At 40.7% G+C, this 18,913-nt stretch overlaps 1 protein-coding gene across 2 annotated transcripts in view; it reads left to right on the forward strand.

Moving 5' to 3' along the window:
• efhb (EF-hand domain family, member B) overlaps window positions 1–8,339 on the forward strand; it is a 29,621-nt gene extending 21,282 nt beyond the window's left edge. For both annotated transcript variants that reach the window (XM_028579431.1, XM_028579432.1), the window contains exons 14-16: window positions 5,228–5,417; window positions 5,572–5,643; window positions 8,295–8,339. In XM_028579431.1, the coding sequence (XP_028435232.1) occupies window positions 5,228–5,417; window positions 5,572–5,618 (237 nt within the window). In that variant the 3' untranslated portion in view covers window positions 5,619–5,643; window positions 8,295–8,339. The remainder of the gene's footprint in view (window positions 1–5,227; window positions 5,418–5,571; window positions 5,644–8,294) is intronic.
• The last annotated feature ends 10,574 nt before the right edge of the window (window positions 8,340–18,913 follow it).

Consider the following 18,913-nt stretch of genomic DNA (forward strand, 5'->3'; position numbering starts at 1 on the left):
CCCTGTATCTGGTTGCTTTGACCCATCAGTAAAGATTTGCACATACCCATAATAGTTATCCACATACCTCATAGACATTTTTTCACTATCCCCCTTATAATTTTTGATCTTTTCATGCAAAGTTATATCAGCATCTGGAACCGGTAGCAACCACGGCGGGTGCGGTGGATAGACTACAGATGGACCAAATTCGAAATGTTTGTACCCTGAATAACATCAAGCTTCTTTAATTCAAACTTTGCAGCAGACCCATAAGCCACGCACCCAAAATCAACAATAGATCTAATTAATCTCACATATAATCTTTTCATTGAAGTCATATCTGCTCCCCACTCCTTATTGCACAAGCACCTAATTATATTAATGACTTTTTTACACTTGTTAACTATCTTTTCAATATGATTATGCCAGGTAAGCTTAGAATCAAAGAGCATACAAAAATCTCACACATTTTACTCTTTCTAAATCTCTACCATACAATTGCAATGTAAACCTTTCTTAAATTTTTTTAAACGAGAAAAACACTACCTTGGTTTTCTCAACAGAGAACCTGAATCCCATTTCCCAGCCCATTCTTCTACACAGTCGATAGCTTTTTGCAAATTTTTAACAATTAATTGAACATTTTTACCCCTTTTCCAGAGAGCGCCGTCATCTGCAAACAATGATTTGCCTATACCATAATCAAGTGTATATATAATTTATCATAATAGAGAACAAAATTGGTGAAATAACACTTCCTTGGGGTACACCATTTTCCACAAAAACACAATCAGAGAAGCTACTGTTTATCCTCACCTGGATTTGCCTATTGCTTAAAAAATCCTTAATCCAGCAATACATTTTCCCGTCTATTCCAAGCCTTCGAATTTTAATTAACACACCATCCTTCCAAAGCATATCATACGTTTTTTCCATATAAAAAATAAATATAGCAGCAACTACTTCTTTACACGCCTTTCTTATATCAATATATATATATATATATCTCCAATTTAATAACTGGATCCATGATGGACCTTCCTTTCCTGAAGCCGCTTTGGAACGACTGTATCAAATTTCGAGACTCAACAGAAAAAGTCAGTCTCTCCACAATCATTCTCTCCATTATCTTACCTTGGTGGGATGACAAAGCAATTGGTCTATAGCTAGAAGCCACAGTAGGATCTTTCCCTGGCTTTCTAATTGCAATAATAACAGCCATCTTCCAGCTCTTTGGAATTTTCCCTTGTTCCCATACCTTATAGAATAACTCCAACATAGTATGAAGAGCTTCGTTACCAAGATGCTTCAACATTGCACAACTTATTCGATCTTTTCCCGTAGCTGTTACCTTCGCCTTGCTCACAGCCTTCTTTAGTTCACCTACTGAAAAACTTGCATTCAAGCTATCATCTCGATCCTCTACATTTTCTAAAAGATATTGGTACTGTCTTTTTGTTGCCTCTCTTTTATGTCTTTCATCTTCAGTTAAGTTGAAACTACTATGAACATTAGCTATATCTTTGACCATTAACGCTGCTTTATCTCCATCCTTCACTGCCATAGTCTCACCATTCTTAAGGACTGGATAACTCCAAGACTGCCGCACCCCACTAATTTTTTTAACAACTCTCCACACATCATTTACAATACTTTATCCAGTAATTCTTTTTTACTTTCCTAATTACTTTCCTCACCTTAGCCTGCTCTCTTTTATATTCCAAATACTTTTCGTTAAACGATTTATTTCTACTGCTTATTGCTTGAGTGCAGTCAGTTGTCCACCATGGTACCAATTTCCGCCTAGTACTTCCCGGCCTCGACTCGGCAATAGAAGCTCTTGCAGCTTCCACCATAGCTACACTAACATTTTCTGCAAATTCATCCACATCATCTATCACCTCAACCTGACCCATATTCATTTCACTTAAAACTGTAAACATTATCCAATCAGCTTTATTCAAATTCCATCTTTCAGAGAAACTCTGATTCACATTGCAGCTCCTATGACCCATCCTACACAAAATCGGATAATGGTAACTTCCAATCGTCTCACTATAAACTTCCAATATTATTTGACCTGCAAGGGACTGAGAAACTAAAGTCAGATCCAATACGGACTGCACTCTCACACCAATACGAGTAGGTGACCCATCATTTAAACAAACCAACCCTTTCCTATCCATAAGTTCTTCTAAAACCAAACCATTGTTATCCGTTTTATCCCCTCCCCACAGAGAACTATGTGCGTTAAAATCTCCTAACCATATTACTTTGCCACCTTCTTGCCCTTCAACCAACTCCAGTGCATCAATATCAAGTATTTTACAGGGATTATAAAAATGTACAATATTTAAACTACCATTGTCACACCAAACCTCAGTAACTAAATACTCTAAGCCTTTACCCTTACCTAAAACTCTGTAGGGAACCCCCACCTTAATAAAAGTAGCACATCCACCCCCACTACTATCACTCCTATCACTTCTTTCACACACATTAAAACAAAATTTAGATGAGGTTTCAGCCATGTCTCAACAATGCAAATAATCTCAGGTTTAATCTCTAATTCGGAGATAAACCTCTTGAGCGCTTGCCCATTTGCCACCAAGCTTCTAGCATTCCACTGTAGAAAATAAATGTTTTTTTTTTCCTTTCCCTTCCTTTTCCTTTTCTTTTCTTTTCCCTCCTTCCCTTTCTTTTCTTCCTTTTAAGTCTTAGCTTGTAAAATCGACGTAGGCAACTGTGAGAAAGGCTGTGATAGGGATGTTGGTTTCTCAGATGTATCTCTATTCTGAAATTCTTCATAAATGCTCTCCCACGTAATGTCTTTGATACCCAGATACCTATTGGCACTTTCAACCACAATGGCAATGTCTTCTCAGACCTGTGTCTTGCTTGAGACGTACAGTTGATAACTTCCGCAATAAAGCACAGAAATTCTTTCTTCTTAACAATCAGGAATTCCTCATCAACAACTGAGAACTTTTACCAGCTCTTGCTGTCTGTCTCACTAAATTTGGCTCAGCTTCAACTCTCTTAGCTGCCTCAGCATAAGCCTACCTTCCTTCAGCCCTAATATGCTGGATTTCAACTGCTCTCTATCTGGTTTCACACTCCCTGTACCCGACCCTATGGGCTCCCCCACAGTTGACACACTTCTCTTGCACCCCAGTTCCACATGTACCATAGACATGCTCTCCCCCACAGCGTCCACATGTTTGAGTGCCTTTGCAGTAAGCAGCTATGTGACCATATTTCTGGCATTTAAAACACCGCAACGGAGGGGGCACATACATTCTTACATTGAAGTTCATATATCCAACAGTGACATATTTAGGCAGCTCTTCCCCTTGAAACTCCACTAATACTAAAGACTATCAACCTTCTCTCCAGACCTCCATGTTTTGAGCCTCTTCAGGCTAGTCGCACGTCCTCCCTCAATGCTATCCTTCAGCTTTCCCAAATCCTCTTTTATGGGAATACCATAGATAACTCCCCTACACACCACTCCTGCTGCCATTTTTTTCTTCACCTCAAGAACTTCTTTTTTTGCAAACATTCTTCAGCTTTAAGGCTTTCAGTTAGTGGCCCTCGTCTTTACACACTATCATCAAATCACCATCAAACTGCACTCTAGCTCTGATTATCTCACCCACCTCCTCACGCAAAAATTTAGTAAGAGCAACAGGCCCTACTGACTTAATATCATGACCCTCTTTGAACTTTACCAGCACTTTCCGGGGCATGCCTTCTCCATCCTAGGAAATAAAATACTCTTGCATGCGAAATTACCATTGGAAATTACAAATCCCACTATGGCCACGCCAAGACCCGCCCTATGCCTACCTCTGATTGGCTTACACGTCACCTCCAGTACCTCCGCGCCGCGGCCGCGCTCCAGCACAGCCGCTGACGTTTCGCCGGCACCGCGCAGTTTGAAATATATGTTCAAGACACGAGACACTGGAGACGGTAAGAAAAATGAAACAACTAAACGAAGTATATTAATATCGTTTGCACCAACCGTAGCCTTCACCACCATTTCTAATAGCCACAGTAGCTTATTAGCCGCTAGCAGCCACCAGAGCCATAGATATATAGAGATATCACTCTGGCAGCCACCATAGCTTATTAGCCGCTAGCAGCATAGCTGCGTTACTGACAGAAATGTCTCTACGAAAACTCGTTTGATATGAATATCTAGGCTAGTTTAGGTATCAATATGTAGTGTTTTGGTTTCATTAGTGTATTGCAATTTACCTAGTACCTTCCTGTCCCATAGAGAGTGACAGAGCCAGTCTGGCAACGTGCAGCAGTTGGAGGAGCTTGAGTTTAGGTGCAATAGAAGACTAAGATTTAAAAACAAATGATCATATTTTCTGTATAGACCCCTTCAATGTTTGTGATCATCTAGAGCCAAGGTTGGGTGCATGCACCAATTCAGTCGCAAAACCCCGCCCTCGAGGATAGGAACTTGTTTTAAAAGAAGTTTGTGGTAGTGGACACCTTCTACTTTTACTAAGGTAAATATGTCTCTTATTATTTGTACTTTTACTTGAGATTCAGTACTTTCTCCACCGCGACTCCGACAACCATCTCTAAGCAGTCTCCCGCTTCCCAGGAGGTGCACGGGAAGCGCCATGTCCTTATATGGGAATTTGCGGGGCGTTTTCTTATGCTAATTAGGAACAACTAGCACGCGCTTTCAATTATGAAGATGTGGGATTTATCAATCCTAAGAACACAGGTGCGAACAATTCTGCTGTTTAAGAACACATCATGAATCCAACGTAGACTTTTCTTAGAAACTTTCTTAATAACATATTTAAGACGCGCTGTTTGAATAATTCAGATCCACTTCGAGATAGGCTTTTAAGGATTTATTGTTCATTTGAAAGTTTGAAAAAAAAAAAAAAAAAAATCCAGTTGCCTGAAAAATACTGCAAAAAGTAGATGTGGAGAAACTTGCGGTCAACAGAAAATGCAAAAACCCAAGCTCACACCCTCTCTATCCTCCGCCATGCATTTGTCCAGGTGTATAAATAGGCTGATTATTGTGAGACCAACCCCCGGCCCCATGATGTCCTACGTTATGTAATAGGTGAAAATTATAAACCATAAACAAACATAATATACATGGCTCCTATATGTATGTCTGCATACGTACATCATACAGTTTATACACAGTTTAAATATTGTTATTTTAATATATTTTTTTGTCCTCCTTACCATTAAAATATAGGAGGATGAAGTCAATTTTACGGTACCACGTCAATACAGGACTGAGCTGCTGCACTGCATCTGCCCTGTTGGCAAGACTGCCACACCCTGCAAGCACCAAAGTGCAGTGGTGCAAACATTTGTTGTGAGTGAGACACTCCCACTAACAAGCACACCTCATCTCAGGAAGCTCTTCTATGAAATTGCTTCAGGTAAGTGACATGTGGTTATTCTTCACGATGGGATGTGGACTACAGTTTGATGTGTTGTGTGTGTGTGTGTGTGTGTGTGTGTGTGTGTGTGTGTGTGTGTGTGTGTGTGTGTGTGTGTGTGTGTGTGTGTGTGTGTGTGTGTTCGTTCACACAGGAGGGACCACTCCAGATGACAGGTTTGAAAGCTTGATTTATGAATAGCCTGTGGAGCCAAAGTCAGTGTTGGGTGAGTACAAAGTCCCTCCACCACTATGATGTTCTTTCAGACTGAGAATGTTGAAACTTCAACAAGTAGTACATTTTTATTCAAGATGGATACTGTTTTTTTTTTTAATGATCAATTATTTATTTATTTTCTTACAATCATTCATACATTGGAGAGGAAGCATCTTCACAAAAAAAAAAAAAAAAGAAACCTTAGGCTGATTACATCATCATTGAAAATACAACAAAAGCACAATAAAGTGTTTCTTAATTCTGATGCTTGTTTTTCTTCTCCCCTTATCCCTCTCCAAACCCCACCCCACCCCCAACAAGATTTGCTCAAGGTATTGAACAGTTGAAAAGAAAAAAAAAAAAAAAACACACACACACACAACCTCTCAAACCTTTCCCATTGCCACCCGTCCATCCTTCCTTCATCATAGAACCCAAAGCGGGACATTGAGCATTGTGTATATTGGATAAATATCTCATGCTTGAAAATATCAAGCGCATCCTGATTTCCTCCTTCATATTATAAAATCCACAGAGGTCAATACAATATTCTAGATAATAATAAAACAAAAACTGAGTGAGGTATATGCACAACATTTAAACATTATACACTGTATACATTAGATGCACATTCCGAAAAAATAAAATATAAATAAAGCAAATGTATAAAACAAATCAGAATGTAAACAGTAGAAAAAGTCTGACCTTGTCTACATTATTTCATTTATCTTCTCTAATAGCTCTGACCAGCAATCAATATTCGAGGTTTTGGCATAATGTAAACGTGCTGTAGAGAGCTCTAGCTGAGCAATAGCCCGGTAAGAAGAGAGCCATTTCTTTACTAGCAATATATGTGGTGGTTTCCAGAGACAAGCTATCATTCTTCTAGAAGAAGACGCCTATTGTTAATAGTTAGCTTTAGAGAGGATGTGTCATTGAGCAGAAGCAAATATGGTAAGAAAGGGATGGGTCGTTTAATGATACTAGACATGATGGATGAAACAAGATGGATAATGTTGTTTTTTTTTTTCCGAAAAGAAGAGTGCATGGATAGAGAATCTCTTGCTCCAGCACAGAAGATCATCTCAGATGAAACTGGCTTTAAAGAAAACTAAAGAAAAATAAATTGGCGCATAAACCACAAAAAAAAATGTCAAGGCCGTGATAAAACAGTGTTCCATAAGACCAAAGTATAGCGGTAGAATGCCTAAAGACAATCACAGTGAAAAACGTAGCTTATTTTCTTTATCACTGATGACCACCGGTCATCCAGTGAAGAGGAGGCTGTCGACACATCAGCTGGGCACAGTAAGTATACTTATCACAACTTTTCAGATTGATCCAATTGTTTCACTTGCCACCAACACTAGACAGAAGAATTAATTCAGTTGCTGTTAAATCTATACAGGCACAGGGACAGAGTCTTTGGAGAGGGAGCTGGATGGCATTTTGAGGATCCTCAAAAAAATTAAAAAAAACTATTAGAGGACACAACATTCAATGCACCTCTTCAGTCATTTGTGGAAAATTAAAAAAAGTCCAGTCATCTTTGTTCTCCTATGGAAAGACCAGCTGTGTGCCTACTAGGATCCGTGCCACACCAAGGGGATTTCTGCAAACGACCACTAAGATTGGTGTGCAGCCAACGGCGGTGTCACATAAGTTAATAACCCCTCGGTTCGTTTTGCACCGGAATTGTCCTTTAACGCCACCGCTCATTTTACACACAGTTTAACAACAAAACGCTGAGTGAATATTACTCGCTCATGTTGGTTTTGAGCGGTATGCACCCTTAGTGGGGAAGAAAAAGCAATTCAATTGAAGCACTTAACATGATATCACAGGTTCACTTAGTTTCAAATGGTTATAATGAAATGCCTGTCTGTATGTTGTCTGTATGTATGTCTGTCTCATGGAATATTTTCTATGTGTACTCATTTGTGTGTCTGTACATACAGAAGAAGGTTCACTTAGTTTTAAGTGGTTATAATGGCATCAGCAAGTTTGTTTCTTTGAACTGCTTTAATTTATCATTTTATTTCATCTATTAATTTGATTCTAAAGGTGAAATGAATGCAAGATGGGTTAGGTTTGCAAGATGTATCCAAAGTCAGTGAGTCTAATCTATTCTGTTGACTTTCCCTATCTGCGTTGTTCTATTGGCCTAGAGCAGTGGTTCTCAAACTTTTTTCAATAATGTTTCCCTTTGGAATTGTTTCTTTAAGCCAAGTACCCCCTGACCAGCGCTAATCATTTTCGGTAGAAAGAAAAGTGTATATAAACAGGAACAGTACAGCGATGTCAGCGATAGATTTACTAAACAACAGCCTTGTAATAAAAAAAAAAAACGTGTGCATGAATAGGTCCTGAGCATGTCTGTGTATTTCAGGCCTGTGTGTAGTGATTTCTAACAAACAGAGTGTAAATTGTAATTTCCCCGCTAGGGATTAATAAACAGTATACATTTATAAATAAAAATGTATAACTGATATTAATTGGGATGCTAACAAAAAACAGTATTTAAAAAAGATTTAACGTTACTTCCCGGAAAAACTGAACTGCCAACTCCTTTGAGGGTCTTGTTGTCCAACCATTACAACAATATATGCATATTACATATCGACTATATTAACACACTATGGAAATGTGATTCTTTTTCAGAAGACCATCAGATAGAGGACAAAACACAAGCAACAGGCACTGTATGGATGGGCAATATTTACAAAATAAAAATATTAAACAATTTTATTTTAAATAAAAATATATATATACATGTATGTAGAGTATTATTATTTTTTTTTTTTTATTATTTTTTTTTTTTTTGGCTTGATATTAGGCGACAGAATCAGAGGCGCCCAGCACATGCCACGGGTGTACGTGAGGCAGCCTCACAGGAACACGCACCCGGCACCACCTGTAAGCAAGTTAAATATGTAAAATGCGTAACATTAGCTAGCTAGTGATGTTGTGAGAACATTAGCTATCGCCTCTAACTAGATACGTAATGTATTTTTGGCATATATTTGGAATGGCTTTAAATCAACTCAACACTCCCACATAAACGTTTCCTTTGGCTGACAGGAACAGAAGATTAATGTAATCTGCAGAGATCGCGTGGGCCGAGAGGTCAAGGTGATGTGCAAGTATCCTTCTCTGAAACTGGAGATAATCATGAATAATAATAATGAGAACTGCAAACAGTTATGACGAGCCCAAGCCTCCGATGCCAGTCGTCCCCGACGCCCCGGGGAGTTGCGCCAGTCGCCCCCGACGCCCCGGGGAGCTGCGCCAGTCGCCCCCGACGCCCGGGGGAGCTGCGCCAGTCGCCCCCGATGAGGTTTCGCATGCACAGACCTTGCAGCTCACACTTCTCAATATTTACTGATGTTTATCTCCTAGCGTTAGGTTTTGGTTTTCGCTTTTGCATGCTACAATAAACAAACTTCTTAACCCACCTGACAAAGTTTCTACAACCTTCGCAGTGGACAAATCTAACTCTTTTCTCCCACTTTTTCAATCCAAAATCAACACCATTCATAGGCGCTGATACCGTGCAATTAAACCTTGCAGTTGGTGCTAAGTGGAGAGTCTGTCATAGTGTGATTGGTTATGTCGGTGGCATTGATTCTTAATTTCCCTCGAAAGCTGATCGCTATTACGTGTCAGTTAACCTTCTCATCTCCAATCCTATCTGTATTTGTGAGAAGTGCCTCTGTCCTGAGTTGAAAGCCTACTTTACGGCTTTATTATCGAGTTAATAGGCGCGTGTTCGTGTCGGCCGCTGTCCATTTCCTAAGGTTTTGAAATGCAAACAACTTTTGACTACTTTTCTTTTTTTTTAAACGACGTGCGCCTGTGAGCACCCACGGAGGGAAACATCAATCGGCGCCTACGACACCATTTACAATAACTTGACCACCTCCCCTTCTCTTTCAACAACCACACCTGCCGGTACCTCCACCCTCTCAGTCACTCTCTCATTTCTCTCTGCTGTCCCCTGTGGTCAGAGGGGGGTTAAGAAGTTTGATTATATTAGAGAATTGTTAAAGGTAGTCTGTATATGCATGGAGATGAACTGTTAACCACTACATTTGCAACGGCAGAGTATCGCAGACCTTGTGCATCAAACCTCTCGATATTCACCAACGTTTGCACCCCTTAGTAATGCTTCAGGTCCCGCATTGGCGCAGCTTCCCAGGTCATCGGGGGCGACTGGCGCAGCTCCCCAGGGCGTCGGGGACGTGAACGTATATATATATATATATATATATATATATATATATATATATATACTACATGTCTTCTGACGCGTTATGTTACGCGTATTGAGCCACGTAAAAAGCGCCGTTATCGTGAACACGACATAAACCCAACATGGGCAAGATTGCTGCCTTCAGGTACTGTTGGAAATGCAGGAAGAATCACATGGAGCACTTATATTTAGTTTTTCTTTTCCACCTCTCAGCATGGTGGGCTATTATTGTTTCGGTTTTTGCCTTTTTCTGCTGCTGTTTTTTAATGTTTAATTGGTATATGTAATTTTTTTATATTTGTATATCATTTATTTTAATGATAATAGCCTAATATTACTTTAGCGTCTTCGACTAACAGATTGCTGCTGCTCATTGTCATGCCTGCAAACCATGCCACAAAAGTTGATGTTGGAAACTGGATGAAATTAGGGGATGGCAGGAAGTGGAAGTATGAAAGTCAAATGTTAAAATGCACATTTGGCATTTCACATTACAAATATAGATGATGTACAGTAGTGGGGGCTGTCAGCCTTGAGAGGATGACTCATACGCTGCAGCATGTGATTTACCAACAACAGAAAAGCCATGTAAATATAGAAAAAGTAGCCTAACTACATACAGCAGGCTATCCATACTTTATTTTATGTGTTCACTCTTTTGCACAAACATTAGTTCCTACACTTTAGCAGTTCAGCAGTGTTGTCTGCCATTCATTCTGCTGCTACGTAACATAGGCCTAAATATAATTTTTGTACTGATTATTTGTTTTCTCTCTTTGTGATTGAGCAAGTCGAAACTTACAAGGAGCACATAAAGGCAGCAAAGTGGCTTTACTGACATGATCCAGTAGAGGGAGATAAATATCCATTTATGTGTGTGTGTGTGTGTGTGTGTGTGTGTGTGTGTGTGTGTGTGTGTGTGTGTGTGTGTGTGTGTGTTAAAAAGTATAAGGAAACTAGAAAACAAACTTTAAGTGTGTCTGTGCGTGCATGTATTATTAACATGATAAAAGAGAACATCTTAAAATCCAGTGAAAGCGCACACACACACACACACACACACACACACACACACACACACACACACACACACACACACACACAGACAGAACCAGTTGTTCATACGGGCCAGCAGTTTCCGCCTAGTCTTTGTTTTCTGCGCAGGTGCCCAAAATGATTGTGCGAAAATGTGAAATTTGATCAGCAGACCAAAACATCATTAAGTCCCTGCTGTTCTCGGTGATTACAGGTCAGCGCCGTTTCCCCGTCGCTCTCCCTAGCGCGCGCTCGCACGCACGCGGCAGACACCTGCGCGCGGCCCCGCCCACCTGAAGTTCTCCCAAACTAATTTTATTTATCAATAATTAGCAGCGCAACACTTGGTTATTTGAAACTACGCTCAGACACGGAAACCTTTCCGGGATGTATCATAGTAATTATGTGTGTCAGTTGTGAATGCTTTTTACATCTGCGAGTCGAATGGAGCAGAATATTAACGACTTCCACACTGGATCAGATTAATTGTTGGCGAATCTGCACACACACACACACACACACACACACACACACACACACACACACACACACACACACACACACACACACACACACACACACACACACACACACACACACACACACACGTGAAGAAGAGTTAGAGACCAGGCTGCTGTTTAGTACTCGTAATCAATGACATGTAACCAGGATAGCGTGAGGAGGAGGAGGAACGGGAAGAAATAAAGGAGTGAAGGAAGAAGAAAGAAAGGCAAAAGAAAGTCAGAAAAAGGTAACAAAATGGGCTTAAATTTACAAATTATGATGTGAATAATTAACATGGGATCTGTCTCGTGAAATTAGATTGTCACATAGGGCCTATAACGGTCAGAAAAGAGACTAAGACCTACCTACATTCATCTAGATTTTTGCGAATCATAAAGAAAACAATCAAGCAAGACATAAACTCCTGCAGCCATGCAGGCTAATGGATCAAGTTTGAATCTGGTTTCACACTTAAATATTTCCCACACACACCAGTTTATCTGCCTTTTGGAACCAGTTCCAAACCAGCCTCCTATAGGGCTGCAGCTACAGGGCGCTGAGATCATGTCGTCTGTATTGGTTAAGGGGATTTTACCAACCTGAGGAGGAGTTCACATGCTACAGACTTTTTAGGACTGATTCTGTTATTCCTTTGTGTTAATATCTTTAAATGGGACTGTGTTTAGTCAAACACTTCAGTTAAAATAGTATAAAATGAAGGGATTCAGTATTTCTCCTTCAAAATGATATTCCTGGCAGTGTGGAACATTCTTTGAAGTAGCAGTTAGACCATTATCTTTACAGTTAACAGAAAATATGACTGGAGGGGGTTGCAATGGGGGGGAAATTGGATTTGTGACTCTATGGCCCTGACTGCCAGTTTTATTTCTCCACTTTTTCTAAAATGGACTTCTTCTTACTTGTCTTACGTGAATGTTTACCTGCTGCCCCCACTGCAGGACACTCCTGCTGAGCGTGTCCTACACATGTGACTCCGTGTCATGGAGATGGTGTGTGAGCTGTAACGTCTTCATTGAGCTCTTTCCTCTGTTGTGCCACTGAAAGGCACTGTTGTCCACAGCTGAACTCCTGGGTAACATGACGAAGATGTCGTGGTGAACCAATGTCCTGAGTGTTTGAAGGCAGGTCACTGGCGGAGCTTATAGGTTAAATATGAAGCTCGGTTTATCAATAATAATGAGACAACTTCAATCAATAAGATAGGCTGCATGGAATATCTGATTTTATGTGCGATTTTCTGGGGGAAATTGCAGCTTTAAAGAATTATGAAAACGGGATTTGGATGTATAAAAATAAATAAATATATATATATATGACATTGTAGCTTTGATGTTCATGTGGGAATATTACATTTCTCACAGCTTAACATGGTGGGGGTGCTGGGACCCTTAAAAGGATGCTGAAAGCTAAATGAGGGATCGCTAGACAATTAACAGGATAAGAAAGCAGGAACAGGTTTCATCCCCATTTTTGAATATCTAAAATATTTCCTGTCCAATATTTTTATTTGAGTCTGAATTCTGTGTAAGAAATCTATGCATTTAATTAACAGTTGTGTGACACTAAATCTGTCAAAGTTTACTAAATCTCAATTTACCTGCTCTCTATGAAGTACACTTTTGAGTGTCAATTATAGGGAGTAGTGGTGAATGAGTGAATAAGGCAGTAATTTTGGAGGCAGCCTATGCTTATTTCTTTTTCATAATTTCAATATGTATGTATATTTGTTTTTTCATGTACATGTGAAAATGTAATCAGAAAAGGAAAGATATGACCATATGTGCAACCTGTGTAACATGGTCCCAAGTACCGTAAACGGTCATTTCTTATCAAGTTTGGGAAACGTGGTAACATGATATTTCTTGATTAAAATACATAGTATAAAACTGATTAATGTATTTTTGCACAACTTGTTTGTTGTGCTTCCAACTTTACATATTCTAAATGTTCCAGAGTGAAGTGATAATGGACTCAAACAAGCAGATTTTAGTTTTTGTCTTTTTCCGCTGGAAAGGATGCTATGTTAAATCAGAAAATATGTTGTTTTTGAAAATTTGAATTTAATCTGGGCTACAGGTATTGGATTTTTGTGTCTGCTGGCAGTGAGCCACACACAATAGCACGCACAGGTGTTGACCAAAAAAAAAAGGAAGAAGAGGGGAAAGTGAAAGGCAGAAAGTGATTTGAATTATCATTGCAGAATGCATTTGGCATCTCGGCAATGGAAAGAGCTTTAAATGGAGCCACAAAGTTTTATGTAAAATTGATGCGTGGATATTTCCAAAATTTTTCTCTCCATTTCTTTTCTTTTTTTCCTGCTGAAGCTTTTACTAACTCTCGCTTTAAAAAACGCAACGCTTGTTGATCAGGAGTACAGATATCTTTGACTTGAGCGTGGGGTAATGAGAGGAATTAGCACAAATACTCTAAGTAATAGTTCCTGATTTTTTTTTTCACTCACAAATTATTTTTCAACTTGTTTTTGGATCTATGCATAAATTAAAAAATCTGCTGAAATTTATTATTCATCTGAGATGTGATTAATATGCAAAATTATGCAAATTAAGATGCAATTAGGCTCCAATTCTCTAGTGGAATTTTCCATTATAATTTAATACAAAGTAACAGAGTAATTGGTGTCACGTGTAATTACGGTTACTCAAGTGCACTTTCAGGCATGCAAATGATTTGCTATATGTTGGTTATCCTATGCAAATGTACCATGTGGTGTTTTAACAAGTTGAGGAAAACACAATGGGTGCGTGGTTACCCAGTGGGGTTGGAACAAGGTAAACACACCAGGGTGTCTTTTTTTTTTTTTTTTTTTTTTTATAAATGATGAGTTGGAAAACTTTCATCGCTCAGATTATCACCAGTCAACACTTCCAGAGACTTTTTCTTTTAGAATTTTTGTGGAGAGGCGCAGACTTGCATCCATCACCAATCAATTATTGAGAGAAAACTGTTTGGGACGTGACTTGGGACTCGTGCTTGAGGGAAAGGAGGCGGTTTCCAACATGAAACTGTTGCTTCACTTGACACAAGTCCCACGAAGTATCAGACCGCCTCCACCTTCGCCTCCTCCTCCTCCTCCTCCTCCTCCTCCTCCTCCAGTCACTCAGAGCTTTTCGTGTCTCCTTTACAACCGAGCCCCGTTTGATCCATGACACTGCAAATGTCACGAGCAATCACAAAACATTATGCACAGGGGACAATTACGCCTCAGCTCGGCGTGACAAACTTTGCAGTCCGCGGCCGGGCGGAGAGAAGCAAAGCGATTATGTAATTGATATCTATTTAGATAGAATGAAAGTCCTGTAAACGCTCGGAGGGGAAAATGTCTCGCTGAGCAATTCCTTCTTGGGAGGCAAATTGATTTTAAATTGTTACATGGCTGGTTACATGTCCCGACATCTTGCTTTGCAACACACACACACACACACACACACACACACACACACACACACACACACACACACACACACACTCTCCCTGGCATTAAAACAGACACATACACTCACTTGTACACACATACATGCAGACACACACCCTCTGCTTTCTGTCTTGTTCATGATCAACGCTCTGAACAAAGACATCCTCCCTCCCTTCTCGTGCACCCCCCACCTATCTCTCTCTCTCTCTCTCTCTCTCTCTCTCTCTCTCTCTCTCTCTCTCTCTCTCTCCTCTCCGCCTCCACTCTGTGTGCCTGCCTGCTTGCACAACTCTCTCAAAGAACATAATCCCTCAACAAAATGGAAACACAAAGGAAACTTGAGCTCAATCCTATAAACGCGCGGACACAGCAGACAATGCCTCCTCCCACCAGTTTCCCCCATATCCCGTCCCCCTGCCTCCCCATAAATGCCCTGTGGCACAGATCAGGCTTTATCAACCCTCCCTTCCTCCTCCTCCTACATCCATCCATCCCTCCTTCCCTCTCCGATTAGTACCCCACGCCCCCCCCCACCTCTACCCCGCCCGTCTCGCTCCTGCCGCCAGCGTCTCCCATACCTCCACACGGAGGGTTCTCAGGCAGCAGGAGGGTGGAAGGCCGTTTTGATGGTCGGCATTTTCTCTCAGTTCTTACGTGTCTTTGATTTGAGACATGTGGTGAGCAGATATTTACGCAGAGATGACGGACAGGTAGATGAAGCACCATTCCATAATTTCCAGTCCGTATGAGTGTCTTTTGAGATATCCTCTCTTCGCGCCAATCACAAGCACTTTTACATTCTTTTCTTTAGATTGTTTTGTTGATGATGTTCAAGTGTCTGTAGAAAGCGCACACCGCACAGCCACGATGATGACCAACAAGTCCTCCTAATTATATGACAAAGTACATTGTTTGTTCAGGCCCTCTAGAACGACACATAGTGTTTTCTGATCTGACTCCACTATCAGCAGGACAACATTGTGACAACAGGTGATTGTCAGCACCTTCCAAAAACTGATATAATGCTATGGTTAATATGGTTAAACGGTAACTACCGTTTCTTTTTCAACCTGGACCTTATTTGACATTGGTCCAGCATTAAGCGAGATCGCTGCAGTCGTCGTCGGCGAAACAAGCTACAATGTAAGTTATGGTGCGTTCTTTTTGTCCACCGAAGTCGATTTACGAGTTGTTTTCCGGAGTTACGAACCGGAAGTTGCAAAAAGAACGCCACAGAGGTCGTATATACAACTCGTCAAGTCGTCTGAACTCAGAGTACCCCGAGTTCACTTTCAAAGATGGCTACATCGTGCATCACACGTAGTAAACATTGTGGTTTTCTACAATTTTAAGCACTTTTGTCTTTCTTGTAACCAAATGAAGAAGTGGTACACATAGCACTGTATACTGCTTACCTATAGGCATGTTGCTACAGTCTTATTAGGAGTTAAATACCGCCTGATTAGTTATTTTGTAGCTTGTGCAGCTGAAATTGGCTAGAGACGCTCGGTTGCTATATGACAACAACGGCTTAAGCCGAGCCTTGAGCAGAAAGCAGAGCAGTAGCCGAACGTTAATGTTAATCAAAACGTAATTTTCATGTATCGAACTGTGAAATATATGTGTGTAATATGTCAATAACTGGGTGAATAAAATCCTAAATGTTACTAAAAATGTTACAAAAATCCATCTTTTCTCCGACTCGTAGTATTGTGTGACGAAAGAACGCAACAACCCACGGTTACTCGTTTTCCGACATGGAGGTGACGTCACACTCAAGCTACTAGTCGCGATTACAAGACAAAAAGAACTGGTGCGTTCTTTTTGTCTTGTAATCGTGACTAGTAGCTCGAGTGTGACGTCACATCCGTGTCGAAAAACGAGAAACGAACTCGGGATCCTCTGAGTTCAGACGACTTGACGAGTCGTATATACAACCTCGGGGGCGTTCTTTTTGCAACTTCCGGTTCGTAACTCCGAAAAGCGACTCGTAGATTGACTTCGGTGGACAAAAAGAACGCACCATAAATAGGGAAATTGTCCAGCTTGTATTTACCTTCACAAAAGTGCTTGTTTTGCCACTGACAGGCTCAGATTAATATTCTAAGTGTCTGAAAACATTATGGAAAGGATCCCTTCAGAGATAGACCTTTAAAACCTCTTTGAGACCTTTCTGTTTAACCAGAAAGAGCTCTGAAGTCGCTAGCGCTAAACCCACCAGACTCCATTTAAAAAATCTATATTTTTAGCGTGCATAGAGCCAACATATTTCCACATGTAAATCGGTAAACTATCTTTTTATTTCAACCAAAACTAGAGTTGTGATGGTTGGAAAAGTAGAAAAGACGACCCAAAACATGTTTTGTTTCTGTCGACTTTGAACAAAGTGTATTTTACGATGCTAAAATGACTGTTTATTTACATGGAGTGTGGTGGGTTTAGCGAACGCAATTTTTTTTATTTTGCTTAATACTTAAAAACGTACTTAACTTAGACACAAAAACATAGGAAAATAGGGTCCAGGTTGAACAAAGCAGTAGTTACCCTTTAAGGTTTGATTAGGTTTAAAGAAAAAGTGACATAGTTAAGTTCAGGTTTGATCATGGTTTGAGTTATAATTACTAGCCTACTTTGTTTAGGTTAGGGGAGCTTTGTCGTCTTGGTAGCAATAATAAACTCATGGTTAAGGTTAGGGAATAATCGTGGTCATGCTTTGAAAAAAATAAAAACTTGACTTTTTATTCAAGTTACTTTTTACTTTGACTGTCAGTTGGAAACAGGAAATGAACAGCGGCCTCCCGTGTTAAAGTCCAACGTTTTGTTGACCCATTCATGCACACGGACCCCCTCCAACATTAACTTTGTCGCTCTATACCAACGTTCTAATGTCCTTCTTTGCTCCTGTCATAATTACTACTGCCTCTAGGCTTTGTTACTTTAACGTCATGTACTTTAATGTCATTTTGGGGCTCTTCCTGACACGACTGATGTCGTCGTTCTTCTTGGCAGTGTCATGATAACCCAGTACTTCCTCTGTTTTTATCCCAAACAAAGGTTGCTGTTATCACCCAAGACTGTAAAAAAAAAGATGGATGACATCACTTCTTGTTTGACCGTTCACCCAGGAAAGACGTAGGAGACATAAGAGTTTTCCACACGGCGTGTAGGAAAATCTGTCATGAGCTTACCCAAAAAGTTATTGTCCCGCGTTGGCCATTAAAAAAGATCATCAAAACAAACAGTTATTCGTATGAACACGTGTATTTGTAACTTTAAAATTAAACATCCTTCAGTTTACTTTAATCAGACTTCACATCATTGAACTCTGCAGTCACTGTGTGCCCAAAATATTAAATTACAATGATGCACGCAGGAAATATGTGAACTGAAGATGGCTTGTGGTTTTGGCAATGTAGGTCAGTGTCTGTTTCCACCTTTGAGATAAACGTTTTGCTCCTCTTTGTTATTAGAGCTCATCCACACCAGCACCAGCTGATGCCCAGTGTTCTCCGAAGAGTGATTCCTGCTCGGAGCCGCAGCGGCGCCGGAGACGGAGCCCCCTGGAGGTGGAAGTGAGGTGGGTGAGGTTTGATCTATTCTCTAATCTGGTTGTCTGTGGGAGGAGGGGATGTTGGGGAGTTGTTTGGCATCAGTACCGGGACTCTCTGTGACTGTGTGGTCTTCGGAGAACCACTTACCGCCCACGCGCTCTCCTCCAGTTCCAGGCTCGGGAAGGTGAGGCAGGCTCTCTCCCTCCTTAACCCCCCCCCCCCCCCAGCCTGCTGATTAAATCAGCCCCACTCAGGGCAAAGCGCGATAACAGATGCAAAGTAGGCCGCCTTCACTCGCTGTCACAGGAAGAGGAAGTGCCCTGGTGTACCTTCACCTGTGCCTGGTGCCTCGCTGGTGCTGCCGCTACAACCCGTTGCACAGCTGGAGACGAGACAGCGAGCGCGTTAGATCAGAGAGCAGCGAGGTTCACATGTTGCGTTTCCTGCTACTGCGACTGTGTCGAGTGACCGTCTGAGGCCTCAG

This window comes from Perca flavescens, chromosome 6 (assembly GCF_004354835.1).
Source record: "Perca flavescens isolate YP-PL-M2 chromosome 6, PFLA_1.0, whole genome shotgun sequence".
NCBI lineage: Eukaryota > Metazoa > Chordata > Actinopteri > Perciformes > Percidae > Perca > Perca flavescens.